Source organism: Ictidomys tridecemlineatus, chromosome 1 (assembly GCF_052094955.1).
Source record: "Ictidomys tridecemlineatus isolate mIctTri1 chromosome 1, mIctTri1.hap1, whole genome shotgun sequence".
NCBI lineage: Eukaryota > Metazoa > Chordata > Mammalia > Rodentia > Sciuridae > Ictidomys > Ictidomys tridecemlineatus.
Window position 1 is genome coordinate 247,685,517 of NC_135477.1, and position 23,934 is coordinate 247,709,450.

Sequence of the window (23,934 nt, forward strand, 5' to 3'; positions counted from 1 at the left end):
CCCCGCCTTCTGCACCCCCCCATTTGATTTTCATTAGTTACAGTGTGTGTGTGTGTGTGTATGTGTGTGTGTGTGTGTGTGTGTATTTTAAATCTCAGTACTATTCAATAAAAAAACGTGAAAAAACATTACTTGTGATTCAAATACCAATTTTTAAATTGTCCAACCTTTGTTTTCAATCTTTGCTATCTTTCTCTCAAACAGTAAATCCTTCCCCAAGGCCTTGCAGGGTAGCTTTTCCTGGGAGGAAGTACCAGTTCAATGAGAATCTACCTGTCGAAGGGCAGAGGCTTCTGTAAAAGGTTGACAACAACGGCGTCCATGTGAAAGCTGGCTATCTGGGAGATGGCTTCTAGTATAAACTGAAAACTTTCCTCCTTTTGTCTGAGGATTGGCATGTGGTGGTAAATTATGCCCAGGATCTCCAGAAGCTAAAAGGAAGCCAAATAAAATATTGTGTCACCTTTTTTTCCACTCTACATTCAATGGCCCAGGGAAGGTACCTGAGCACATTGTGGTTGGGTGGTTGATGAATTATAAATAATGTTTAAAACAAGAATTGATTCTATGCATGGCTTATTTCTCACTCAAGAACATTACTGGTGAATTGGGTGTTTATTATTAGTTCACTTTAGGCAGCAGTCAGTGAAAGAGAGTATTATGCCAGGTACTGTGTTGGGCACTGTGGGTGATATACCAAAGATGAAAAAGATGCAGCCTCCTGCAAAATGAGCCAGTGATCTAATAAAGGCTATCAGTGGGCTCCCCAAAGGAATGTGCTCCAGGTGACACAAGGTAGCTGGTATACAAACGGTGCATAGAAATGATAAGGAAATCGAAAAGCAACTGAGTCATGCTGGAGGAGACTTTGGTCTGCGTCTTAAAGGAACTGTAGTAATTTCAAAGGGCAAGGTGGAGATGGTGAGGGAGGGCATCCTGCCAGAAAAAACAGGTAGGGATGTAAAATAAGAAAACATGAAGACGGACAAAGCTCAGAGGATTTTAAGGGCAGGAAAATTATTCTGTGGATATTATCATGGTAGGTACATGTCATTATACACGTGTCAAAATCCCTAGGATGGGCACAATGTAGAATGCAGTTCCTTAAACCTTAGAGTCAATGCAAACTCTATGGGCTTTGAGTGATACTGATGAGCCAATGTAGGTTCAGGGAGGACAACAAATGTACTACTCTGGAGGTGGCTGTTGATAGTGGGGGAGACTGAGCATGTGTGGAAAAAGGGGGGACTATGGCAACGCTCTGCCCAGTTTTTCTACTAAAACTAACACTGCTCTAAAAAAGAAAGTCCATAACCAAAACAGCAGGAAGCATGAACATGAGACAATGCCAACAAGAATTTCTGGAAAAAAGACAATGATGCAGTTCAGAGAACTGAGAGGATGGTGGGGCATGAAGGGCAGATGCCTTGATAGAAGAGATACAGCCAGACAGATCTCAGAGGGCACTGACGGCCACTTCACTGAATTTTGATGCTAATCTGAGGACAATAGGGAAAGATCTCATACATTTGGATTTTTTGATGTGGACAAGGGCATGTGTCTAGGTCAAATAACTTTTCTTAAAAATTTCTCTCTCTTATTTTGTATACACATTTTAAATTAAAAATTTATTTTAAACATCACATTTTCTCCTTATTCCTTAGTCATAAATATCCCTTAGATATAATTATCACTTCAGTATCACTGAAGTTGTGATACTTGAAGAGGATTTAATTCCCCGTTGGAAGCCTTTAAACATTCTTTGAACAATTCCCTAAGCTAAGCACAAACACACAGACATTTCCTATTTATCAACGTCTAGTCTCTCCTGTCTACTAGCATGGTAGAAAAGCCCCCTGTTTGGAGAGGTTGATACTGGGGATGGAACCTAGGGGCTCTCAACCACTGATCCACATCCTCAGGCCTTTTTATTTTTTATTTTGAGACAGGGTCTCACTGAGTGTCTGAGGCTGGCCTTAAACTTGCAATCCTCTTGCCTCAGCCCCCTGAGTTGCTGGGATTACTAGTTTTTGCCATGGTGCCAAGTACTAACTAAACACTTTCTAAAAAGTGACTTATTGGAAAGTAATTGGCACAGGGGTAATTTCTAATGCACAAAAGCCATGCTTTCGAAAAATTTTAAAATCTAGAGTCATTCACTCTGGCATACTGGGGGGGGGCAAGGACTTCTTTCTCCCTTTTTCCTTGAGATGTGTTCATTTAGTTAAAAGTTTCTTTCTTACATGTTAATCTTTGAGTAATTTGTATTCTGGGTCTGACTTCAGGAGAGAGGACAGAAGAATCTCTATTTGTAGCTCTTACTCAAGCTTCTTGATTTTAATTCTGTTCCTTCTCTTAACTCTTCAGTTGGGAGGAAGGATTGAGGGCTTTTCTCGAACTCACAGGCATCCCTGCTTACCAGACAGTGCACCCCCTGGTGTACAAACGGAAAGTGGGAGGAGTAGCAGTGGGATGAGAAGTTCAAGGGTATCTACTTGACTGCTGTTATTCTAGCAGATCCAACAACCTCGTTTTCCGCAATCTGAATGGCCGCTGAATCAGAGCCACAACCTCTGGTTAAAATGGGGCAGTTTCGAAAGTTTTTATGATCAAAGACCAGAGAAGCAACCGAGGCAGGACTCAACAGGAGTCCTGTTAACACACAACTTGGCTTTGTGCTGAGGCCTTCTGAGGCTGTGCACATAATCTTGCCTGCTGCCCACCTCAGGACAGTCTGAAGAGACGTGGCCTGTTTGGCATTTCAAGAGTAGCAGAGTTCTGCTCAGTTGTACAGTCGGTGGTCAGTTCACCTGGTCTTCCAGCGTGGCTCCGTGCTCCCTGAGGGTGGTGATCATCCATATGCCGCAGGCCTTTGTACACGAGGGATCCAGGCTTTCCAGCCCATCGAGGGTCTCCTCCAAGAACATCAGGATTTCTTCACTTGGAATGAATTTGCAGGCAATCTGAGAATGAACCCAGAAAGACTCATGTCACCAAACACCTCATTTTATGTATGGACACTTACAGCATGTTATTTATTTAAGGATGTTAGCAACCACTGGGATTTCCAAACAGCACATGACTGAGGCCATTGAAACTAGGGAAAATACTCAAATAAGTTATTGGCATGACATTTTATCTCTAAGCAAATTTTCTCTGGGCTTGCCTTTTTATCATTCATATTTATTGGATTTCAAGCTTGCTGAGGCAATTTCCTCTCCAAACCTAAAGTGATAGCAATACTGCATGAGGGAAAAATAATGCATATCTGTTCAGCAATTTTTATATTGTAAAGCACTTTCACATACATTTCATGTATCATGTAAATATGTCTTGAGTCTGTTCAAGAATAACTAAGCCTTGAGAATTTGGTAAAACCTACCTACATAGAGTAAGTACAATGCTGAGTACTCAGGTAGCTGAAAGTATCCTTATGGAATATGGATTATTTTGGACCCTGTTTTTTTTTTTTTTTTTTTGGTCTTCTATGCTTCAATAGTAAGAACAGTCAATAAAAGTTCAAGAAAATAAAAACTTGGTAATTTTGGTCTCTACGGACAAGAACCACATGGAATAGTTGATAGCAATATGTGAATATGAGTGTGACACTTGTGTACTTGTGTTGATGAAAAGAGATTGGGCAGGCAGACAAAAGCTGCCAGTGCCAATGAGTTCCAGGAACATTTCTGGGCTGTTAACCAAGCGAGGTGGTAATGCTTTGTAGACATGAGAGCACACCTAGCCACAGTGGACAGCCCCCATGCATGGCGTGCACTGGTGATGGTCCTTTGAGACCAAATGAGCTCCTTCCCATGAATAAATTGCTCATGACAGCCATTTCCCGGGTGATCATGGTTCCAAGCTCAAAGGACTACCCTACTGTTTCTATCCTGTGAAGCCTCCTAACTTCTCTCCCCTCTTGTCTTCAGTTTCTCATTATCTCTTCTGCGGCCACCTTGATTCAAGCTACCTCATCAAACACCTGGACCCTTGTCGTCTCCTCCAGACAGACTTCACTAATTTTGTTCTTAGTGAAGTTCTTCAGATACTAGATTCTAGTTCCCCCAAAGCAGCCAATGTGACCCTTTGGGAAATAAAAATATGATCTTTTCTTAGAATCACTATTAGGCCATAGAGGCCATTGCAAATCAGGAAAATGCATCCTATCCTTGGGCTATTTCACTTCCCTCTCTAAGTATTTTATATAAGATACTGATTTTATTGGATACTTGATTGCCATCTGTGGAAAAAATTTCTGAGATGCACATATAAATCTGTGAAGCCTGCATATTCCACACCAGGCACAAATGTATGCACTGCTCAAAATCATTGATTGGCTTTTGATTTTAACAGGGAGTACAAACCAATATCCTTAATAGGGCCCAGAAATTTCCTCAACAAGCCCTTAGCTAACTCTGAGATTCACTGCTTACTTCTTTCTCCACCTCAGAGCCTTTGTACTTGCCGTGTCCCTAGCTGTGTCTTTCACAAAGGGCTATTTCCTAGGCATCTCTGTGGTGCTCTCCTTCAGAATGGATTTCTCTAAAGGTTCATTTCTCCTCTATTCTCTATTTCTTCACTTGCCTTTATTTTTCTCAGTTGTCATGACCTGACATTACATTTATTTTTCAGACTCCCTTTACTGGGATGCAATCTTGATGAAGGCAGGAATTTTGTCGTCTTCTACCCTTAGAACCTAGAATACAGCCTGGCATATGAAAGGTGCTTAGGAGATAGTAGGTGGATGAGTGCATGATTGAATGAATGACTGAATTGATTGGCAAATCCTCACTACAACTGTGAAGTAAACTATCTTCTTTCTTTCTTTTTGCTTGTTTGTTAGTTTGAAGAAGAGTAACCCCCTCTTTTTTTTGGTACCAGGGATCAAACCCAGAGGCACTTAACCACTGAGCCACATCCCCAGTCCTTTTTTTAAAATATTTTATTTACAGCCAGGGTCTCACTGAGTTGCTCAAGGGCTTGCTATGTTGCTGAGGCTGGCCTTGAACTTGAGATCCTCCTGCCTCAGCCTCCTGAGCCACTGGGATTATAGGTATGTGCCACTGCACCCAGCAAAAGTAAACTTTTAACATCAAGCAGTGCATAGAGTGCATTCAACTGACTCCAAAGCCCTTGCTCCTTCCACTCCCCACCACTGTAACCCACACTGGGAAAATCTCCTTAGTTTACAAAATTTCTCACACCGTGACACAACCAGTAGCAGCTGTTAAGTAGGCACATGTACCCAAGGTCAATGAATGACAGGACAACAGGTCTTTCATTTAGCTTGAAAGTCTAAACTCCTGCTTCCTTCATGATGTGCAGTTCATTGCTTACACATTTGGAAATTAACTCAGGATCATCTTTGTATGCTTTGGCCAATCTCCCATATTTGTTACCTTAGCTATTTTAGCAGAAATCTTTATCTGGACCTGCAGGTCCTCACATTCCAGTCCTTGCTGCAAATCCTGCAGTCTTTCCACTTCCATTTGAATACCTAAAGTGAGCAAAGGGGAAAATTCATGAGTTCAAAGACCTTACAAAAGTTGAAGGAGCTGGTGATGTGATATTAACTCACTGCTGTATTCCTTAGACACACATTAGGTCGTCTGATGAGATGGTGAACTTAAGGGCAAACATATCCTGAGTAGTTTCTACATGTAAGCACCATGTTATTTACTCTGCATGCAATGATTTATCACTCAGAAAGATCATCTGAGGTAGACTCCTTTGTTCTTGTCCCTATTTTGCAGATAAGAAAACTGAGGAGGAGAGATTTGAAGTCATTTGCCCAAGGTCACACAGTGAGTAACAATTGCAGAGAATTGAATTTGAATCCTGTTCTGTCTGAAGCAAATGTTTGGGCTCTAACACTTCTGCTATATTGCTATTTATTTTTGGTGTTCCATTCTTCAGTGAGCTACCTTGGGGGGAAATAAAAGGTAACAATTATAATAAGAAATTTACATCAGTAACTGCCTAAGTGATTGTTGATATTAATTTACAAGTGGAGACCTAAACAATAATGATTCTCTGGTTGGATTTGAATGCATATTAATTGTGGAGACTGACACTGGAACCACCCTGTGGAGGGCAGCCTAGCCCAATAGAACACATGTAGACTTAAGAGTCAGACACACCTGAGCTCAAGGCCCAGCTACACTTTCAGTGGTCCAAGTGACTGGTAAACTTCCCTTATCTTAGAACTGATGTACCATCCATGAGTATTCACAGGTACTTAATTTAGCATCACAATAGTTACCTGGTAGGTACTTAATAGCACGTGTCCCTTCTCTCCCTCTGCCACGCTTATTTGGTCAACCAAGGAAAAAGAGTTAGGTTAATTAATAAGTATGGAATTCTTAGCAACAAACACTTTGAGGACTGGAGTTTTGTGTTTCAGGATGTTAAAGAACAGGTAGAAAAATAATAGACTTAAAATTCCTTTCTTCCTTTGAGTTCATTTCCTGGCATAGTTCTTCTCTTACTGGAATGGTACCTTAGCACTTTCTTATTTTTTTGGTGTGGCAAAATCATACATCCCTAACAAATTATCTCCCCATATCCTAAGGGATTTTCAGATCTGCTCCAACTCTGACAAATAGATTTTTTATTTTTCTTTTGAACTGACTGCCAACCTTATTCACCTACCCCCAACTAAATCCCATCATTTGGCTTTAACACAGTTTCTTTTGTGGTGCTGGAGATTGAACTCAGGACCTTGCTCATGCTAAGCAAGTGCTCTGCCACTGAGCAATCCCCTTCCCCAACAACCCCTATACATTTTTCTTAGGTGACTCTTGGAATTGTAACATCTCCATGTCACCAGCATCAGAACAGTACTTAACACATGGAAAAGCACTCAGTAAGTTTTTTAAAACATACTATTTATTTTAAATCCAAAAACAACCAGTGAACATGGGAATGAGGTGGCATTAAACCTGGACCAAGAGTTCCCAGGGACAACTGGTCTACATGAACTGGACCCACACCATGCAGAGTTGTCCCTGGTGAAACACCTGCTGATTTAGCCTTCAATAGAGGACCCTGATTATTGGCTTCAGCCTGAGACAGAAGTTTTTCAATTCCTTGTATTTTCTGATATTGACAGTTACTCTCATATAGTTGCAGAGCAAGAGGAAATGTGGATCTGTAAGCTCACAAGCCTCCAAAGAATTCTCAGAGAATTCTGAAAGTAACTTAGCACCATCATAATAGTGCAAGTTTCTCCTGAAAAGAATTATGTTAGAGAAAGCATTGCTAATATGCCTAACAGCTCAGTAATTTAAATAGGAGACTTCCAAAACATTGTGCCTACTTTAGATCTTTGTAATGCTCCAGTGTTATCTTAAAATATAAGAAGTAAAAACAAACAAACGACCCCTCCCAAAGCAAAACACATAACAAAAAAATCCAAACAAATAAAAACCAGACCCGGTGAGGGAAAATATGACTTGTTTCAATCTCAGCAGAGAGACAGATTCTGTGATTATGAATAAGGTGTGAGAACTGAGAAACGGAGAACTAAAGAGGTGGGAGGGATGGGAGGAGACATTCACAGGAAGGAGGGAGACATAGGTACACAGAGAGGAAAACTGAGAATGAAAGGTTATCATTATCTCCCCATCTCTAGGTTTCCCGCCTTTCCCTCACCTTTCACACAGAACAGGCCAATCATGGAGCTCGTGGCTGCCTGGCGGATGGTGGGCAGGGTGTCACAGGAGTGAGGAGCCAGGAGCCCCAGAAGCGAACCGATTCTGAAGTTCTCTGGTGCCTGCAGGACAAAGGAAGCGCCCCGTGTGATGCGGAGGCTGATGATGACCCTGGGCATTCCCACATTGAATCCCAAGTCCCTTATTTTCTCTCTGCAGATCTTTAGAATCAGATGGAAGCATAAACCTTTTCCTAGGAGGCACATGGAGAGGAGGAGCCGAGCAAGCCCAGGAAGAGACAGCTGGTCAGCCTACCTCTGGGGTGTTTCCCTCTCTCTGGACTCAGGAGGCCATCTCCGTGGTCCTCTGGAAAGCCTTCCACTTTGGGACTCCAAAACCATCAGGTAGGAGCTTTGGATTCAAGAGGCCTCAGAAATCCCTGTGATTGGCAAGCAATGACATCTGTTTGTTTCTAGGGGATTACTTGCCTCAACATCATTTGTCAGCACTTTTGCCATGATCTGGAAGGCTCTTTCTCTTTCCCACTCTTTCTGTGAAACAAGCCACATTCGGAGAAGCTGTTGGTCAAAGAATAAATGTCCTTTCCTTAGTATTCTTCATATTCATCGGACCTCCTTCTCTCCCTCTCCCTCGCTGTCCCTGTCCTTCTTCCTCTTCCATAACAAGGCTCCCATATCCCCATAAAAATTTCTTAGGAAGGCTGACCCTCTGTCGTGGGGAAGGTGGGTCAGGCAGCATTTTCCTATAAAGATGAGGTAGCTTGGCGGCACCCTGGGGGACAGATCAGGGAGGAGGGGCATCAGTGTGAGTGGTGGTCCTACTCACATTGAACATTTCCTGGCAGTTTTCTGCATCCACATTATCCCATATCATGGACTTCAGGAGTTTTCCCAGAGCATCCATGGATCGTTCGTAGAGAAACTGAAATCAAATGTGAGCGTGTGAGTCTCAGGCTTCGGGGAGACAGCCAAGTCCTATGGGAGATGTCCGTTCTACTCAGTCCTCACTGCCACATACGTTGATGTGCTCCTTGTCCTTGTCCGTCTCGCCCTCGTTTCTGAGCTTTTCTAGAGGTGGTAGGGGAAGCAGCCTCCGGATATTCTCCTCGAGAATATTAAGGTGGTCGTTTATTGAGAGCTGAGGTTTCAGTTTACTGAAATGAGAACCATGTGGAGGAATGGATCTGATGACCAGCGGAACCTACCCAGGGGAGTTCTCAAGGCCTGTCAATCAAATGGGCCACATTTTCTGAGATCTTGGCACGTGGAAGGAGGTGGTGATGGGAACAGGGAGAGACTGATTTCATAGCATCAGACTGCAATCGTGCATAAGTGAACAAAGGAACTGGAACCCACTTTCCTTCTTTTCCTTCTTTCTGTTTACTATAGACATCGTAAGGATAAAACACAAAACCTGGCACAACTTTGGAAAATGTGAACGTACAACAAACATTAAAACTTATTTGTTATTGAATAAATGTAAATTAAGACAAGAAGATACCACTTGCCAGTTACCAAGTTAGCGAAGAAATAAAAAAATGATGCTGCTGTCAGGGCTGTGTGAAAAAGTTCTTTCACAGAGCAGTGAGAGTCAGTACTAACCAGGAAACTCCATTTAGACGCTTTTCTTCTTTATGGACTGTGTTTAAAAAAAAAACAAAACATCCCTGAGGTAATGTAAGTAATCTGCATCCATTTAAGGTATACAATGTAATAAATTTACAGAGATTACCCATAAAAAAACCACCACAATTTTATAGGACATTTCTGTTGTCTCTCAAGTTTTCTTTATGCCCCTTTGCAGTACATCTTTCCTGACCTTGGGCCCAGACAACCACTGATTTGCTTTTTGCCATTGGAGATTAGTTTTCAGGTTCTGCAGCTGCTCTAAGTGAGGGTAGCTACAAGTCACCTATGGTCACTGGACGCCTGAGTAGTGACTAGTCAGAATTAACCTGTGGTATCAGTGTGAAGCACACTGGATTTTGAAGATTTAGAATGAAGGGTAATGGAGATTTTTAAAAATATTTAATCTAATGTATTCATTATACTTATAGATACCAATTATATTATGTAATATAAATTATATACATATAACTATAATATACTAATATATTGGATTAAATGAAAATATATATTATTAAAATTAACTTGTTATTTTCTTTTTAATTTTTTTTAACTTGTTGCTTTTTAAAAATTTTTACTACGTAATTTTAAATGTCATATAGTAACTTGCATTGTATTTCCACTTGACTACACTGCTCTAGAGCCTAGTTTATTCTTAATTCATCTTCAAGATTTACTTGTCTGAAATTTCTACAAATCTTTCTCATCTTTGTTAAGATGTATTTTGGGCTTACCCTTATCTTGCCTCTTTTTACATTTTGGAAAAATTATGTGGATGATTTTTGCATCTATTCTCCCCAGTAGGCAAAAAAATCCTTCAGGGCAGAGCCATATTTTCTTTTTCATTGTTTTTTTAAAGATTCTTACTCAATAATTGATTGACATGGATGCCACTCAGTGATATTTATTATTTATTGAGGAAAAAAATCATCAACTATTATACTTAGATGTTCTGATCACAGTTTTTGCACAAAGGTGTTTATCAAAATATAAAAGTTTTTAAAAATAAGAAGCAATTAAATATAATAGGAAAAGAAAATTGAGTAAGATGAGGCATAGTTATACAACAAACTATTAGGCAGCCATTAAAATGATGTTTGTTGCTGGGCGTGGTGGCATGCACCTTTAATCCCAGTGGCTTGGGAGGCTGAGACAGGAGGATAGCAAGTTCAAAGCCAGCCTTAGCAAAAGCAAGGCACTAAACATCTCAGTGAGACCCTGTCTCTAAATAAAATGCAAAATAGAGCTGGGGATGTGACAGAGTGGGTGAATGTCTCTGAGGTCAATCACTGGTATCCCCTAAAACAAAACAAAATGATGTTTGTTACTTCACCATAATAAATGCCACATATCAAATGTCTGTAGTCAATATCACACTCAGTGATGAAAGACGAAAGAATTTCCCTGTAAGATCAGGACCAAGACAAAGATGTTATTTTCCACTTCTATTTGACATAATACTGGATGTTCTGCAGAGCAGTCACGAAAAAGAAGTAAAAGGCATCCAAATTGGAAAGGAAGAAATAAAATGCTCTTTGTTCATGGATACCAGAATCTTATCTGTAGAAAATCCTAAAGATTAGAATACATGAGTTCACAAAGTTGTAGTATACAAAAATCAAGATAGAAAACAGTTCATTTCTATACACTGATGATTAATGATACAAAAAGGAAATTAGTAATTCCATTTATAAGAGCATGAAAAAGAATAAACTACTCAGGAATAGACTAAACCAAGGAAAACCACAACACATTTTTCTAAGAAATTAAAGAAGACACAATAAGTGAAAAAAAATATCTTGTGTTCATGAACTAGAATATTTAACAAAGAGAGTTAGAATTAGATCTTAGTATTGTTAAGATTAAACATACATATTTAATTGTAATTACTATCCAAATACCAAGAACATTTTTTTCAGCAATAGAAAAATCCATTCTAAAATTAATATGGAATCTAGAGGGAACCTACGTAGACAACATAGTCTTGAAAAGGACTGAAATTGGAATTCTTACACTTACAGATTTCAAAACTTATTATAAGTCCACAGTAATCCAAATAGTATGGTACTGGCAAAAAGATAAAAATATAGATCAATAATAGAATACAGAGTCCAAAAATAAACCCTCATATATATGGGTTAAATGATTTTTGACAAGGATACCAAGACCATTCAATAGGGAAAAGGATAATATTTTTCTCTTTATTGCAATATTTATATTCTATTGCATATATTTAAGGAATACAACATGGTGTTATGAGATCTAAATTAAAACAGTTACTGGAGAGAAACACATTGACACATCTATCATTGCATACATTACCCCTTCCTGCCCTGGGTAAAGTGCAGTTATAATCTTACAAGCAAAAATCCTTAGTACAAAATAGCATGCTTATTAATGTATTTGCTAATGCTGTACATTGCATCCTTGGACTTATTCATCCTACATGTTTGCTACTTTGTACTTTTTAATCTACATCTTCCCATTTCCTTCCAGTTTACCTGCCCCTGTTAATCATTGTTTTATTCTCTATATTTGGATATTTGACTTTTTCTTTATATTCCACATTTAAGTGAGACTCTGAATTATTTTTCTTTCTATATCTGGTTATTTTACTAAGCACAATGTCCTCCAGACTGATGCATGTTGTGGCAAATGGCAAAATATCCTCATTTTAAAAGCTAAATAATATTCTATTGCATATACTCCCCACAGTTTGTTTTACCCATTCATCTGTCAATGGCCACTTTGGTTGTCTTTGTATTATAGCTGTAATGAATGATGCTGCAATGAACATGGGAGTTGTATGTCTTTACAAGGTGGGAATTTCATTTCCTTTGGGGATATATTCAGAAGAGATATTGCTAATTCTGTTTTTAACTTCTTGAGAGACTTCCATACTGTTTTCCCTTATAGCTATACTAATATAGACTTTCACCAACAATGCACAAGGGTTCCCTTTTCTCCACATCCTTATCCACACTATTATCTCTTATCCTCTTAATAATAACTATCCTAATGGGTGTGAGGTGATTTAGAGGTTTTGATTAGCATTTCCCTGATGATTAGTGATACTGAGCATGTTTATAAATAACTCTTGGACATTTTTATTTCTTCTTTGGAGAAATGTCTGTTAAGATTTTTAAAATGCATCTTTTTACACTGGGTTATGTTTTCTTGCTATTGAGTTGTGTGAGTTCCTTTTGAATTTTGGAAATGAAATCCTTCTCAGATATATGGTTTGCAAATATTTTTTCCCATTCCACAAGTTGCCTTTGTATGCTGTTGATTGCTTTATTGTGGTGTAGATGCTTTTTAGACTACGTCAAATGTAAAAAGTTCTGGCACCAAAGGACACACAGAGTGAAAATATGACCTATGTAATGGGAGAAAACATTTGCAAACTGTTTATCTTATAAGGGGTTAATTTCTAGAATCTATGAAGAACTCCAGTAACTCCACAGTAACAAAACAATTTGATTTTAAAAATGAGTAATGGAAATGGATGGACATTTCTCTAAAGAAGATGTACAAATGGCCAAAAAGTCCATGAAATGATACTCAGTATCACAAATCAGTAGGGAAATGTAGCAGTTCACAATGAAGTACTACTTCATACCCATTAGGATGACAACTATAATTTTTAAAATTTGTTCTTTTTAATTCTACATGACAATAGAATGTATTTTGGCAGAATATGCATATACAGAGTATAAATTATTTACTTAGAATCTCACTCTTGTGGTTGTACAGTTGTGGAGTTACCCTGGTCGTGTATAAAATACAAGTTATGACTGATTAATTTTACTGTCTTTTCTATTCCCCATCCCCCTTCCCTTTCCTTTATTTAATCAAATAGATTTCTATTATTTCCCTCCCCAACTTCCCTTGTTTTGGGTTAGTATTCATGAATCAGAGAGAACATTTGGGATTGGCTTATTTCAATTTGCATGATATTCTCCAGTTCCATCCATTTACTGGCAGATGCCATAATTTCATTTTTCTTTATGGCTGAGTAATATTCCACTGTGTATATATACCACATTTCTTTATCCATTCATAGATGGCAACTATTTAAGACACCAGAAAATTTCAAGTGTTGATGAAGATGTGGAAAAATTTGAACTCTTAAACCCTGTTGGTGGGAATATAAAATAATGCCACTGCCATGGAAATCACTATGGTGGTTCTGCCAAAAATAAAAAATAGAATTACCATGCGATCTAGCAATTCCACTCCTGGGCATATGCCCAAAAGAAATGAAAATAGCATCTTGAAGAGATATTGCACACCCATATTCATAACAGCATTATTTACTGTAGGTAAAAGATGGAAGCAACCCAAGTACTTATCAAAAGATGAATGGATAAAGATATGTCAGATATATATCTATACCTCACATCTATATCTATATATATCTCAGCATTAAAAAATAAATAAAATTCTGATGTGTACTATAGCCTGGATGAATCTTGAAGATATTGTGCTAAATGAAATAAGCCAGTCACTTGACAAATACTATATGATTTCACTTATATGAGGTGCTAGAGCACACAGATTCCCAGAGACAGAATACTAGTGGTTTCCAGTGACTGAGGGGAGGAGAAAATGAGGAGCTATTGTTCAATGGATATAAAGTTTCAGTTCTTAAGAAGCTCTTGAGGTTAAGAGCACAACACTGTGAGTGTACTTAACATATGGAACTGTTCCCCTAAGGATGACTTAGATGATACATTTTATGTCATATATGTTAAAATAAAAAATGTTGTTTGTGAAGAATGAATAACAAAATGGGACTACATAACATGAAGTGAGAAAAAGCAAGATAAAAAACCACAGGTAGAGTAGCATCTCAATTATGTCATAAAAATGGAAGACTAGAAACAAAGACTTGAAGGAAGCATGTCAAAATGTCGAGAGAAGGGGGTTGTAAGCTATCTTTACTATTAATTAGTTTTTTTTCCTATAGCTTCCTATTTTTAACAATAACTTTGAATTTATTTTACTACAGTGGGAAATATGTCTTTAAAAACTTGATTAAAATTATTTCTTCTTCAGGTTTATTGCTGCTAACCAACTAGAATGTGATTAGGACTTTCACGAGATTTTAATGGGAAGATTAAAATTTGTCTGCAGACCAAGATGTAGGAAGAGAAATTTCCTTTTACACAGAGATTTCATTCTCATATAACAATAAATCCGATTCCTCTGAGTAACTCTTTGTCCTTGTCATTCATCAAATGATCAGTCTCTCTGCTGGTTTGGTAATGCTTTGGAAAGAGAAAAAGCTTCTGTTTTAAAGCCCCCTTAAGGAACTATGTTCATTTGGGGGAGGGTGTGCAGGATCAGGAGTGTTGGGGAGAAAGGAATCCTTTTTCCATGAGAATAACAAAAAAACATTCTCTACCTTAGGTACCTGATGGCAATTAAGGCTTTCCACCGAATGGGGCTAGCTAAGGAGTCCAGGGGCTCGTCCCTGATGAAGTCCTGAAACACAAACAAGGAAGTGAAATGTTTCAGAGAGGATCCGGGGAGTTCCCAGACACAGTGCCATCCTCATTGGGCCCTTGGTGCTCTGGGGCAGAAAGAGCAAAAACCTGTTACATGGCACCGGTGAGTTTCACCCATTTTTAAATGGAACACTTGGGGGCTTCCTCCTTCCTTTTTCACACTCTCACCAGCATGTAGCCGATCAGCATCTCTTTGTAGGAGAACTGGAACTGCTTATCCTCAGCATCTTGGACAGCAATGCCTATCTCAGTGATGCTTCTGGTGAAACTCATTTGCAGATCTATGTCCTAAAGCAAAAAAAAAAAAAAAAAAAAAAAAAAGTGTAAGCTGAGGTCTTAGGTACCACAGCTGGATCTGTGAACACGTGCCTCAGGGTTGAAATAAGTGCCCAGGCAGGAATCTTTGTTCCCTTTGACATCTCTATCCCAGCCTGGGATCTAAGTTGCAGGGAAGTTAAGCAAAGGCTGGGTCTGGGGCTCAGTGGTAGAGCACTTGCCTAGCATGCGAGGCACTTGGTTCAAAATCCTCAGCACCACATAAAAATAAATAAATGAAATAAAGATATTGTGTCCATCTACAACTCAAAAAAAAAAAAAAAAAAAGAAAAAGAAAGGTCAATATCTTCAATATCTTTTCTTTATTATTTGCCATAGATTGAAGTTTCTCTACAGCAGTGGTTTTCAGATTTTTTTTTTGATCATAAACCATGGTAGAAAAGTGTTTACCATTCTACCTAGAACTTGTGTAAAACATATCTAATATATAACTGAAAAGTTGAATGATACTTGCTATTGCTATATGCAAGACATTCTACTTTATCTTTTATTTTATTCCATTAATTTTTTTTTGCTGTTATGAACTATTAATTTGACTGGTGGGTCACAATCCAAAGTTTGGAAAACACTGTTCTAGTTTACAAATCAACTTGCAAACAACCTCAAACCAGAATACAGCACCTTATCCAGTTCTGGATTAAGCTTATGAATCCTGGCTAGAGAATTGAATGAATCAGTTATACATCAGGATCCTTTCCACTGGAATTAAATCTAGAGGACATCTATGCTTGGTATACTTCAAGGGAGTGTGATTGATTGATCTATCAAGCATCTCATACCTTATTCATCACAGTCATGCCCAGAACCTGATAAATTAAAAGCAAAAGCAGATAATCAGTAAACAGTGGTCAGAGACACCCCCAACCCAAAAGGAGCTACCCACCATCCTGAGAGACAGCAGCAAGTAGAGTCTTTCCAAGGCAGGTGTGGGGGGGCTGTTCACTCCCCTCACATTTATAAAGTGAGACCTTGCACATGGGCAGGCCAGTCAAGAGTAAGCTAAAAGAGACAAGACAAAGACTCCAACCTTTGGTGTTCAGGCTTCACAATCAGTTTAAAGAGGCCCTAACTGAATGTGGTCAGGACAAAGTGTCATTTTTTTTGGTATTCTAATTAAAAACAAATTTTAAGTAGGCATCTGTCTTATCTTAAAATGTGCCTCTAGCTCCCTAAAAGACTAGGCATGGAACCACCATATGACCCAGCTATACCACTTCTTGGATTTTACCCTGAAGAATTAAAGTCATCTTACTACAGTGATACATGCACAACCATGTTTATAGCAGCACAATTCACAATAGCCAAACTATGGAACCAGCCTAGATGCCCATCAATGGATGGATGGATAAAGAAAATGTGGTGTCTATGCACAAGGGAGTTTTATTCAGCAATAAATAAAAATGAAATCATGACATTTGCATGAAAATGGATGGAACTGGATATCATCATGTTAAATAAAATAAGCCAGACTCAGAAGACTAAGGGTCTTATGTTCTCTCTCATATGTGGAAGCTACAGAGGAAAAAGGAACACAAAGTTGGAGGTGGATCTCCTAAAAATCAAAGGGAGATCAGTAGAAGAAAGGAACCAAGAAGTGAGAGATTGGGAGGGAGTGGGCAATGCTGGGGGTGACATTGGCCAAATTATACTGTTCTATTTGTGTGCAGATCCCATCAGTATGTACAACTACAGTGCACCAAAAAATGTGGAGAAATGTGTCTCTATTTACAGATTTTGAAAATTGTTCCTCAATTCCACTTTCCCCATAATCCCAGTTTTTCCTGTTATCTGTGCATACGTTGCATGGCAGCAGAATTTCTTGTGCTCTATAAATATATAGTCACCTTTATCTCCACTTTCGTAATAAGTTTTCTCAATGTTTGGCTAATAATTAATGTAACATAAAGCATCTTTTATTATGTATCTCATCATTGCGTATTAGATTTTGGGGGCATCAGAATCGGCTCTGGAGGAGTGTGTTGATCCCTCCCTAAAGACTGGCTTAGGCGTCCTGTCTCCAGGCTCTCCATGCAATTCTCATGCAATTGAAGTGTGGGGACCACTGCCCCACATGCTTCCATGGACTTCTGCTGCTATCCATGTTTTATGAGCTCCCCACAAGTCTGCTCTTATCAGATAAACTTGTGAGGAAAAAATCAAGAGTGTATATGAGTCAAACATGTGGTTCATGAAAACACAGAGGAGGGGATGAAGGGGGATGAGGTACAGACCCTGACATCAAGGTGCTGGCAACCTAAGGAGGGAGGTGGATGTGCACCTGATCAATGAGAACTCCCCACACCTGCCTCTAGATCACAGCCTCTCATAAGCCTTGTAAGCCTATAGATTTCTAGATGCTTCTGGGATCTATTTGATCAGCCTCCCTGGAAAACTATTCTGGAAGTCTAGATTTAAAACTTCATCCCTAGGGGATTCTGAGGTAGCCAACCTGATATTTGTCAGAAAACGTTTTGAATTGACAATGTGCAAAAAGCAATTTATTAAAGAAACGAAGACAGTGCTTTGTAGGGGGCAGGGGCAGAAATGATCAGATGAAATCCAACTCAGTTCAGTGGCTCTGAGGCGAACATCCTTGTCATGTTTGAAAGACATCAAGAAAGGTCACTGTGGGTGGGATGAATGTGGAGGAGGAAGACAGTACAACATGAGGTGAACCTGGTAGCTTGGTGAATAACATACTTTATTCACTTAAGAATACATATGTGGATGGGTGTGGTGGTGCACTCCTGTAATCTTGGTGGCTCAGGAAGCTGAGGCAAGAGGATTGTGAATTCAAAGCCAACCCCAGCAACTTAGTGAGAACCAAAGTAACTTAGTGAGACCCTGTCTCTAAATAAAAAAAATAAAAAGGGTTTGAGATATGGCTCAGTGGATAAGTGCCCCTGGGTTCAATTTCCAATACAAAAAAAAAAAAAAAAGAAGAAGAATACATGTGTGGGTGGGTGGGCTGGGGATATGGCTCAGCGGTTCAGAGCCCTTGGGTTCAACCTCTGGTACCAACCAAACCAAACCAAAGAAAAAGAATACACCTGCGGCACTTAACTGTTCATGATACACTATTTTGAGTAATTTCTAAATATTATCATATAAGAGATTAAACAACTACCATTGGGTCACACTTCTGAGAACTATTATAGGAAAGTTATAAACCAGCTGCCCTAAAGTGGTAAAGGAGTAATTATTTTAAGTTTAAACAAGGCTGAGCTCATCATGGATGTAGCTGATCTGGGGAGACATCACTGGACGGGTAGGACATAAACTGAACATGGCCTTGGGAAGCCAACATCACCCGACCTTCTTCATAATAAATTCCTCTGTTTTCATGTATTTTTATCTCCCAAACATGCCTGATCTAACTTTTTTTTTCTTTTTTTCATTGGGGGGGGGGGGCTTCTGTTCTTTGAACTTGAACATTTCCAAGAGCTGCAAGATGTAGGAGCTGTGATGAGTGTTACCTGAGAACACTGGCCATAGAGAAACAGGATTTGGGCCAGGAAGTCTTGATTCAGCCTGGTGAGAAGCTGCTCCTTGGGAGCATGGAGGGCCACAGCTCCGTAGATCACGATGACATCAGTTTTGGTCAGTTTCTTTTTCCCAGAAAAAATATACTGCAGACCAGAAAATGGAGACATTTGATTAAAAAAAAAAAAGTGACCTAAGGAGTTTCTTTTTCTCTCATTTTTTTTTCCCTCTAATCCTGTGGATCACTTTCAGGGCTAAGAAACTGGACTGAGATGATTAAAGTGAGTCTAAAACTGCTGTACTCTTGCTCGTACAAATGTAAGCAGGCAGGACTACCATGGGACTCTTGGGCCGTGGCAGAGGTAACTGAGAGGCTTTTTCCTTCAGGGGAAGCAGGGCACCCATAATGGGAGTTGTGCTGGAGGCCTGGGCAGCTGGTAGCAGGACAAATGCAGGACCTTCCAAGCAAGCACGAGTGACAGGAAAGTGGAGTAGACGTGTTACTTAGCTGACCGTCCTGCAGGGCCTGGGCTTACGTAATTTGGGTGTAGAATAAGGACCTGGGGATAGAAGATGGGATAATATGGAAAAAGGATATTCATTGAAGAAACCAGTATCGTTTTCCCTTGTAGGGACCAAAAGCTTCAGCCATGAATAGTGTATTTACCTTACATCGATTCATGAAAAACTTTTCCTGATCCTGGAATGTTTTAAGAACTTTTAAAACAATGTCCAAGTGGTTCTCGGCACAGTATCCTAAAATAGATGTTATTCCCTGAAATCAGAAAAGGCATGAGATTTTGAGGTTAATGAGGCATTCATTCAACAGGTACATGTTGAGTACCCGCCCATCACGCGGCAGACACTTTTCCGGTTTTTGGAGACACAGCGGTGAACAGAATACACCAAACTCTGTCCCAGTGGATGTAGACCTGAGAGGAAGGACGGAGATGCAAAGAGGAAGTGAGCAAACACATAAATTCAGTAAAATGTAAATATATAGTATTTCAGGTGGTGGAAAGTGCTACAGAAATAAGAAAAGCTGGAAAATGGCTAATGAGGGTTGGGGGATGTTTGCAATGTAAATAGGGTAGTTGGAGAGGTGCTCCTGAACAGGGTGGCATCAAGCAAAACCCTGAAATAAGTAAGAGGGTGAGTTACTGAACTACCTGAGAAGGAGAGATTCAAACAGAATGTAAGTGCAAAGGTCCAGAGGACCACTGAAGGGGGCAGAGTGAACAATCATGGAGGAAATCTGTGTAAGATAGGGCAGATGGGATTTTGTTCTAGGAGGTCTTTTTAGGTGACTCTGAATGATTTCAAGATTTTGGAGTTGTAACTTTAGATGGAAAGCCAATAGAGGTTTGAGCTGACTGATTTTTTAAAATGTATTCATTCTTTTTTTTTTTAATTTAAGGTTTTTAAAATTAAAAATAATTAGTGCATATATTCATACTGGGTATAATACATTTTTGATACATATATACTTTGTGGAATGATAAAATCAGGCTAATTTAAAATCTATTTTTTAGATATTTTGAAATATGCAATACATTTTTACTAACTATGTTGACGGACATTTTTAAAGGATCACTTTGTGGCTGAAATGTTCTTACATCTTGAACAGTGAATTTCTGGAGAGCTGTGAGCTCCTGTATGGCACTCTATGGTTGTATTCCCCTCTCCCCATGTCTCCAGGCCAAGGCGGATTTCACCATAGTGCATGAATCCTGTGGTCTCATCCTACTGCAACGTGTTCATGAATGCTGTTATATTTCATTTGGTTACTTAACCCCACTTGACTTACAATGAGAACCCATAGGTTAGACTGTTGCCAACAAGGGCTCAAATAGGTGTTCTTGGCTTCAGACACCAGGCCACACAGCTCCTAGCAGAAGGTGCTGGGAACCCTTTGAAGTCCTGGGGACTGACTACCCTTTGTCCCTTGGTCATAGTCTAAGATATAAACCTCTCTATCTCTGATCTTATTTGTACTCTCATCCCACAATGCTCATTTTTTTTAAACATAGAAAATATATAAGTAAAACAGATTATTTGCCTTTTTATTAACAATAATGTGCTATAATAGATGGAATATGAGTTTTAAGTTAAAGAAGCTCAGATTAATATTCCTGGTCTTCCTTATGAGATGGTGTGACTTTGTGAAAGTTGACTACCCTGCTCATAATATTTTTGTATCTTTAAATTGCAGTAATGCATTTTTTAACTGACTAAAAAACATCCACTCTGTATTAGTTTTTAGAAGCTATAAAAAGTGTTGTATGAGATGATCCCACTTTCATAGAATCTCATGTGTAAGACATACACAAACTCATGAAAGATACCACCAAAATATTAACAGTGGCTATATTCAAGAGGTAGGTTTTACTTAATATATCTTTCTATATTGTTTAAATATGGTATACTAGGATGCATTATTTTTATAATAAAAAAGAATAAACTTATTTAAATTTTTGAAAAAATAACAATATAATCTTTGGAAAAAATTGAAGCAATGATATTTGTATTATATAATCTTTATGAGTGCTTAATCAGGTAACAAATGAATGGTGGATATTGACCATTTTCCCCCATTGTCTTGATATATGATCACTTTTATTTTGGTTACATCCACATGTATGAATGTTCATGGATAGCAGAGGATTTTTTTATGAATAGGTTTTTTTTTATAATTTTGTTTGTTTATTTATTTATTTTTAAAAAATGTGTGCTGGGGTTGAACCCAGTGCCTCATGCATACTATCAAGCACTCTACCACCGATCTACAACCCCAGCCCTATAAATATTTTTTTAGAAATTTTAATTAGTATTGCTTCTCGGCCTTTTGGCTAAGATCAAGTGTAGAAATTTTAATTAGTGGGCTGGGGTTGTGGCTCAGTGGTAGAGTGCTTGCCTAGCACTGGGTTTGATCCTCAGCACCACATAAATGTAAAATAAAGATACTGTGTTCACCTAAAACTTAACAATAAATATTAAAAAAATTTTAAAATTAGTGTCTTGTAGATGTACATGATGGTGACTTTCACTGTTGTATATTTGTATATGTACATAGGAAAGTTAGGTCAGATTCATTCCAATGTTCTTTCCTTATCCTACCCCTACTTACTTCCCTTCAATCCCTCTCATCTACTCTACCCATCTTCTATTTTTTATGACTGCCCCTCCCATATTCTGGATAGTCTTCTGCATATAAGAGAAAACATTTGACCTTTGATTTTTTGGGACTGGCTTATTTCACTTAGCATGACAGTCTCCAGTTTCATCCATTTACCAGCAAGTAACATAATGCCATTCTTCTTTATGACTGAGTAATATTCTGTTATATCTATCTATCTATATCTATCTATCTATCTATCTATCTATCTATCTATCTATCTATCTATTTCACATTTTCTTTCTTCATTTATCTGTTGAAGGGCACCTAGGTTGGTTCCATAACTTAGCTATTGAGAATTGAGCTGCTATAAACATTGATGTGGCTGCATTATTACCATAATATGTTGATTTTAAGTCCTTTGGGTATATTCCAAGGAGTGGGATAACTAGGTTAAATGGTGTTCCATTTTTATTTTCTTGAGGAATCTTCATACAGCTTTCCAGAGTGGTGATACTAATTTGTAGTTCCACAAACTATTTCTGAGTATACCTTTTCCCCAACATCCTCACCAATATTTATTGTTTATTTTTGATAATTGCCATTCTGAAGTGAGATGAAATCTCAGTGTAGTTTTAATTTGCATTGTCCTGGTTGCTAGATATATTGAACATTTTCTCATATATTTGTTGATCCTTTGTATTTCCTCTTTGGAGAAATGTCAATTTAGTTCTTTTGCTTACTTATGGACTGGTTTAATTTTTTTTGTGTTAAGTTTTTTGAGTTCTTTTTATATTCTAGATATTAATGCTCTGAGGAGCAGGTGGCAAAGATTTTCCCCGTTCTATAGGCTCTCTCTTCATGGTCTTGATTATTTCCTTTGCTGTGAATAAACTTTGAATTTGATGTAACCCCTCCTATTGATTTCTGATTTTATTTCTTGTGCTTTAGGAGTCTTGTTGAGGAAGTCATCTCCTGTGCTGACATGTTGGAGTGTTAAGTCTATATTTTCTTATAGCAGTTGCAGGATTTCCACCCCAATTCCTAGGTCTTTGGTCTACTTTGAGTTGGATCAGAGGCAAGATATAGGGGTTAAATTTCATTCTACTCCATATGGATTTTCAGGTTTCCTTGTTTTAAAAGGCTATATTTTATATATTATTGGCACCTTTGTCTAGTATGAAGTAATTATGAAGTAATGGCAAACTATGGGTTTGTGTCTCTTCTGTTCTATTCCATTGGTTTTCATGCCTGTTTTTGTGCCAGTACCATGTTCTTTTTGTTACTATAGCTCTGTAGTATACTTTGAGGTCTGGTATTGTGATGCCTCCTGCTTTACTCTCCTTGATAAAAATTGCTTTGGGCTATTCCTGAGTCTTTTTCCAGATGAATTTCAGAATTGCATTTTCTAGTTCTGAGAAGAATGTCATTAGAGTTTTGATGGGAATTTCACTGAATCTGAACGGTGCTTTTGGTAGTATGGCCACTTTGATAGAATTAACTCTGCCTATCTAAGAACATGGGAGGTCTTTCCATCTTCCAAGTTCTTCTTCATTTCTTTCTTTAATGTTCTCTTGTTTTTGTTGTGGAGGTCCTTCACCTCTTTTGTTAGATTGATTCTGAAATATTTTATTTTTATTTTTTTGGGCTATCCTGAGTGCAATAGTTTTCATAATTTTTTTTGGCAGATTCATCATTGGAATATAGGAATATGATTAATTGATGGGTTAGGTGACTTTTTAATGTAGTAACAATAAAACAATTGTCTAATTGAAAAAAAAGGGAATATGATTAATTATGGGTGTTGATCTTGTGTCCTGCTACTTTGCTGAATTCATTTATGAGCTCGATTTTTTGGTGGAGCTTTTTTTATTTTCTAAATATATGATCCTGTTGTCAGCATACAGAAATAATTTGAATACTCAGTGTTTTTTTTTTCCTTTTCCAACTCATCTTCCAAACTTCTTGTCTCTTTCCCCAACTTTTAAGATTCTGTGATATTCTTATTTTTGGCAAAACCCAAGCCCTGAATTAACCAACTCTCCTGTTTCCCCAGCATCTAGTCTGCTGGTGTGACTGGAATACAAACAACAGCTCTGAGAAAGCTGGTGGAATTTTCTAGTTTCAACCCCATCTGATCCCCCACATTAACACAGAATACTCCAACTTCTCAGTCAAGTTTTTCTCCCTAG

General features: G+C 38.4%; 1 protein-coding gene across 1 annotated transcript in view; it reads right to left on the minus strand.

Annotated features, from left to right (window-relative positions):
- The window catches only part of Mroh2b (maestro heat like repeat family member 2B), a 71,771-nt gene that overhangs the window by 11,120 nt on the left and 36,717 nt on the right, over window positions 1-23,934 (minus strand). Inside the window, exons 20-31 of the mRNA XM_005325667.4 lie at window positions 19,295-19,402; window positions 18,621-18,773; window positions 15,924-15,950; window positions 14,977-15,096; window positions 14,706-14,785; window positions 8,691-8,826; window positions 8,499-8,594; window positions 8,141-8,230; window positions 7,654-7,774; window positions 5,400-5,497; window positions 2,811-2,963; window positions 274-431 (exon numbers count right to left, since the gene is read on the minus strand). Coding sequence (XP_005325724.2) covers window positions 274-431; window positions 2,811-2,963; window positions 5,400-5,497; window positions 7,654-7,774; window positions 8,141-8,230; window positions 8,499-8,594; window positions 8,691-8,826; window positions 14,706-14,785; window positions 14,977-15,096; window positions 15,924-15,950; window positions 18,621-18,773; window positions 19,295-19,402 — 1,340 coding nt within the window. The remainder of the gene's footprint in view (window positions 1-273; window positions 432-2,810; window positions 2,964-5,399; window positions 5,498-7,653; window positions 7,775-8,140; window positions 8,231-8,498; window positions 8,595-8,690; window positions 8,827-14,705; window positions 14,786-14,976; window positions 15,097-15,923; window positions 15,951-18,620; window positions 18,774-19,294; window positions 19,403-23,934) is intronic.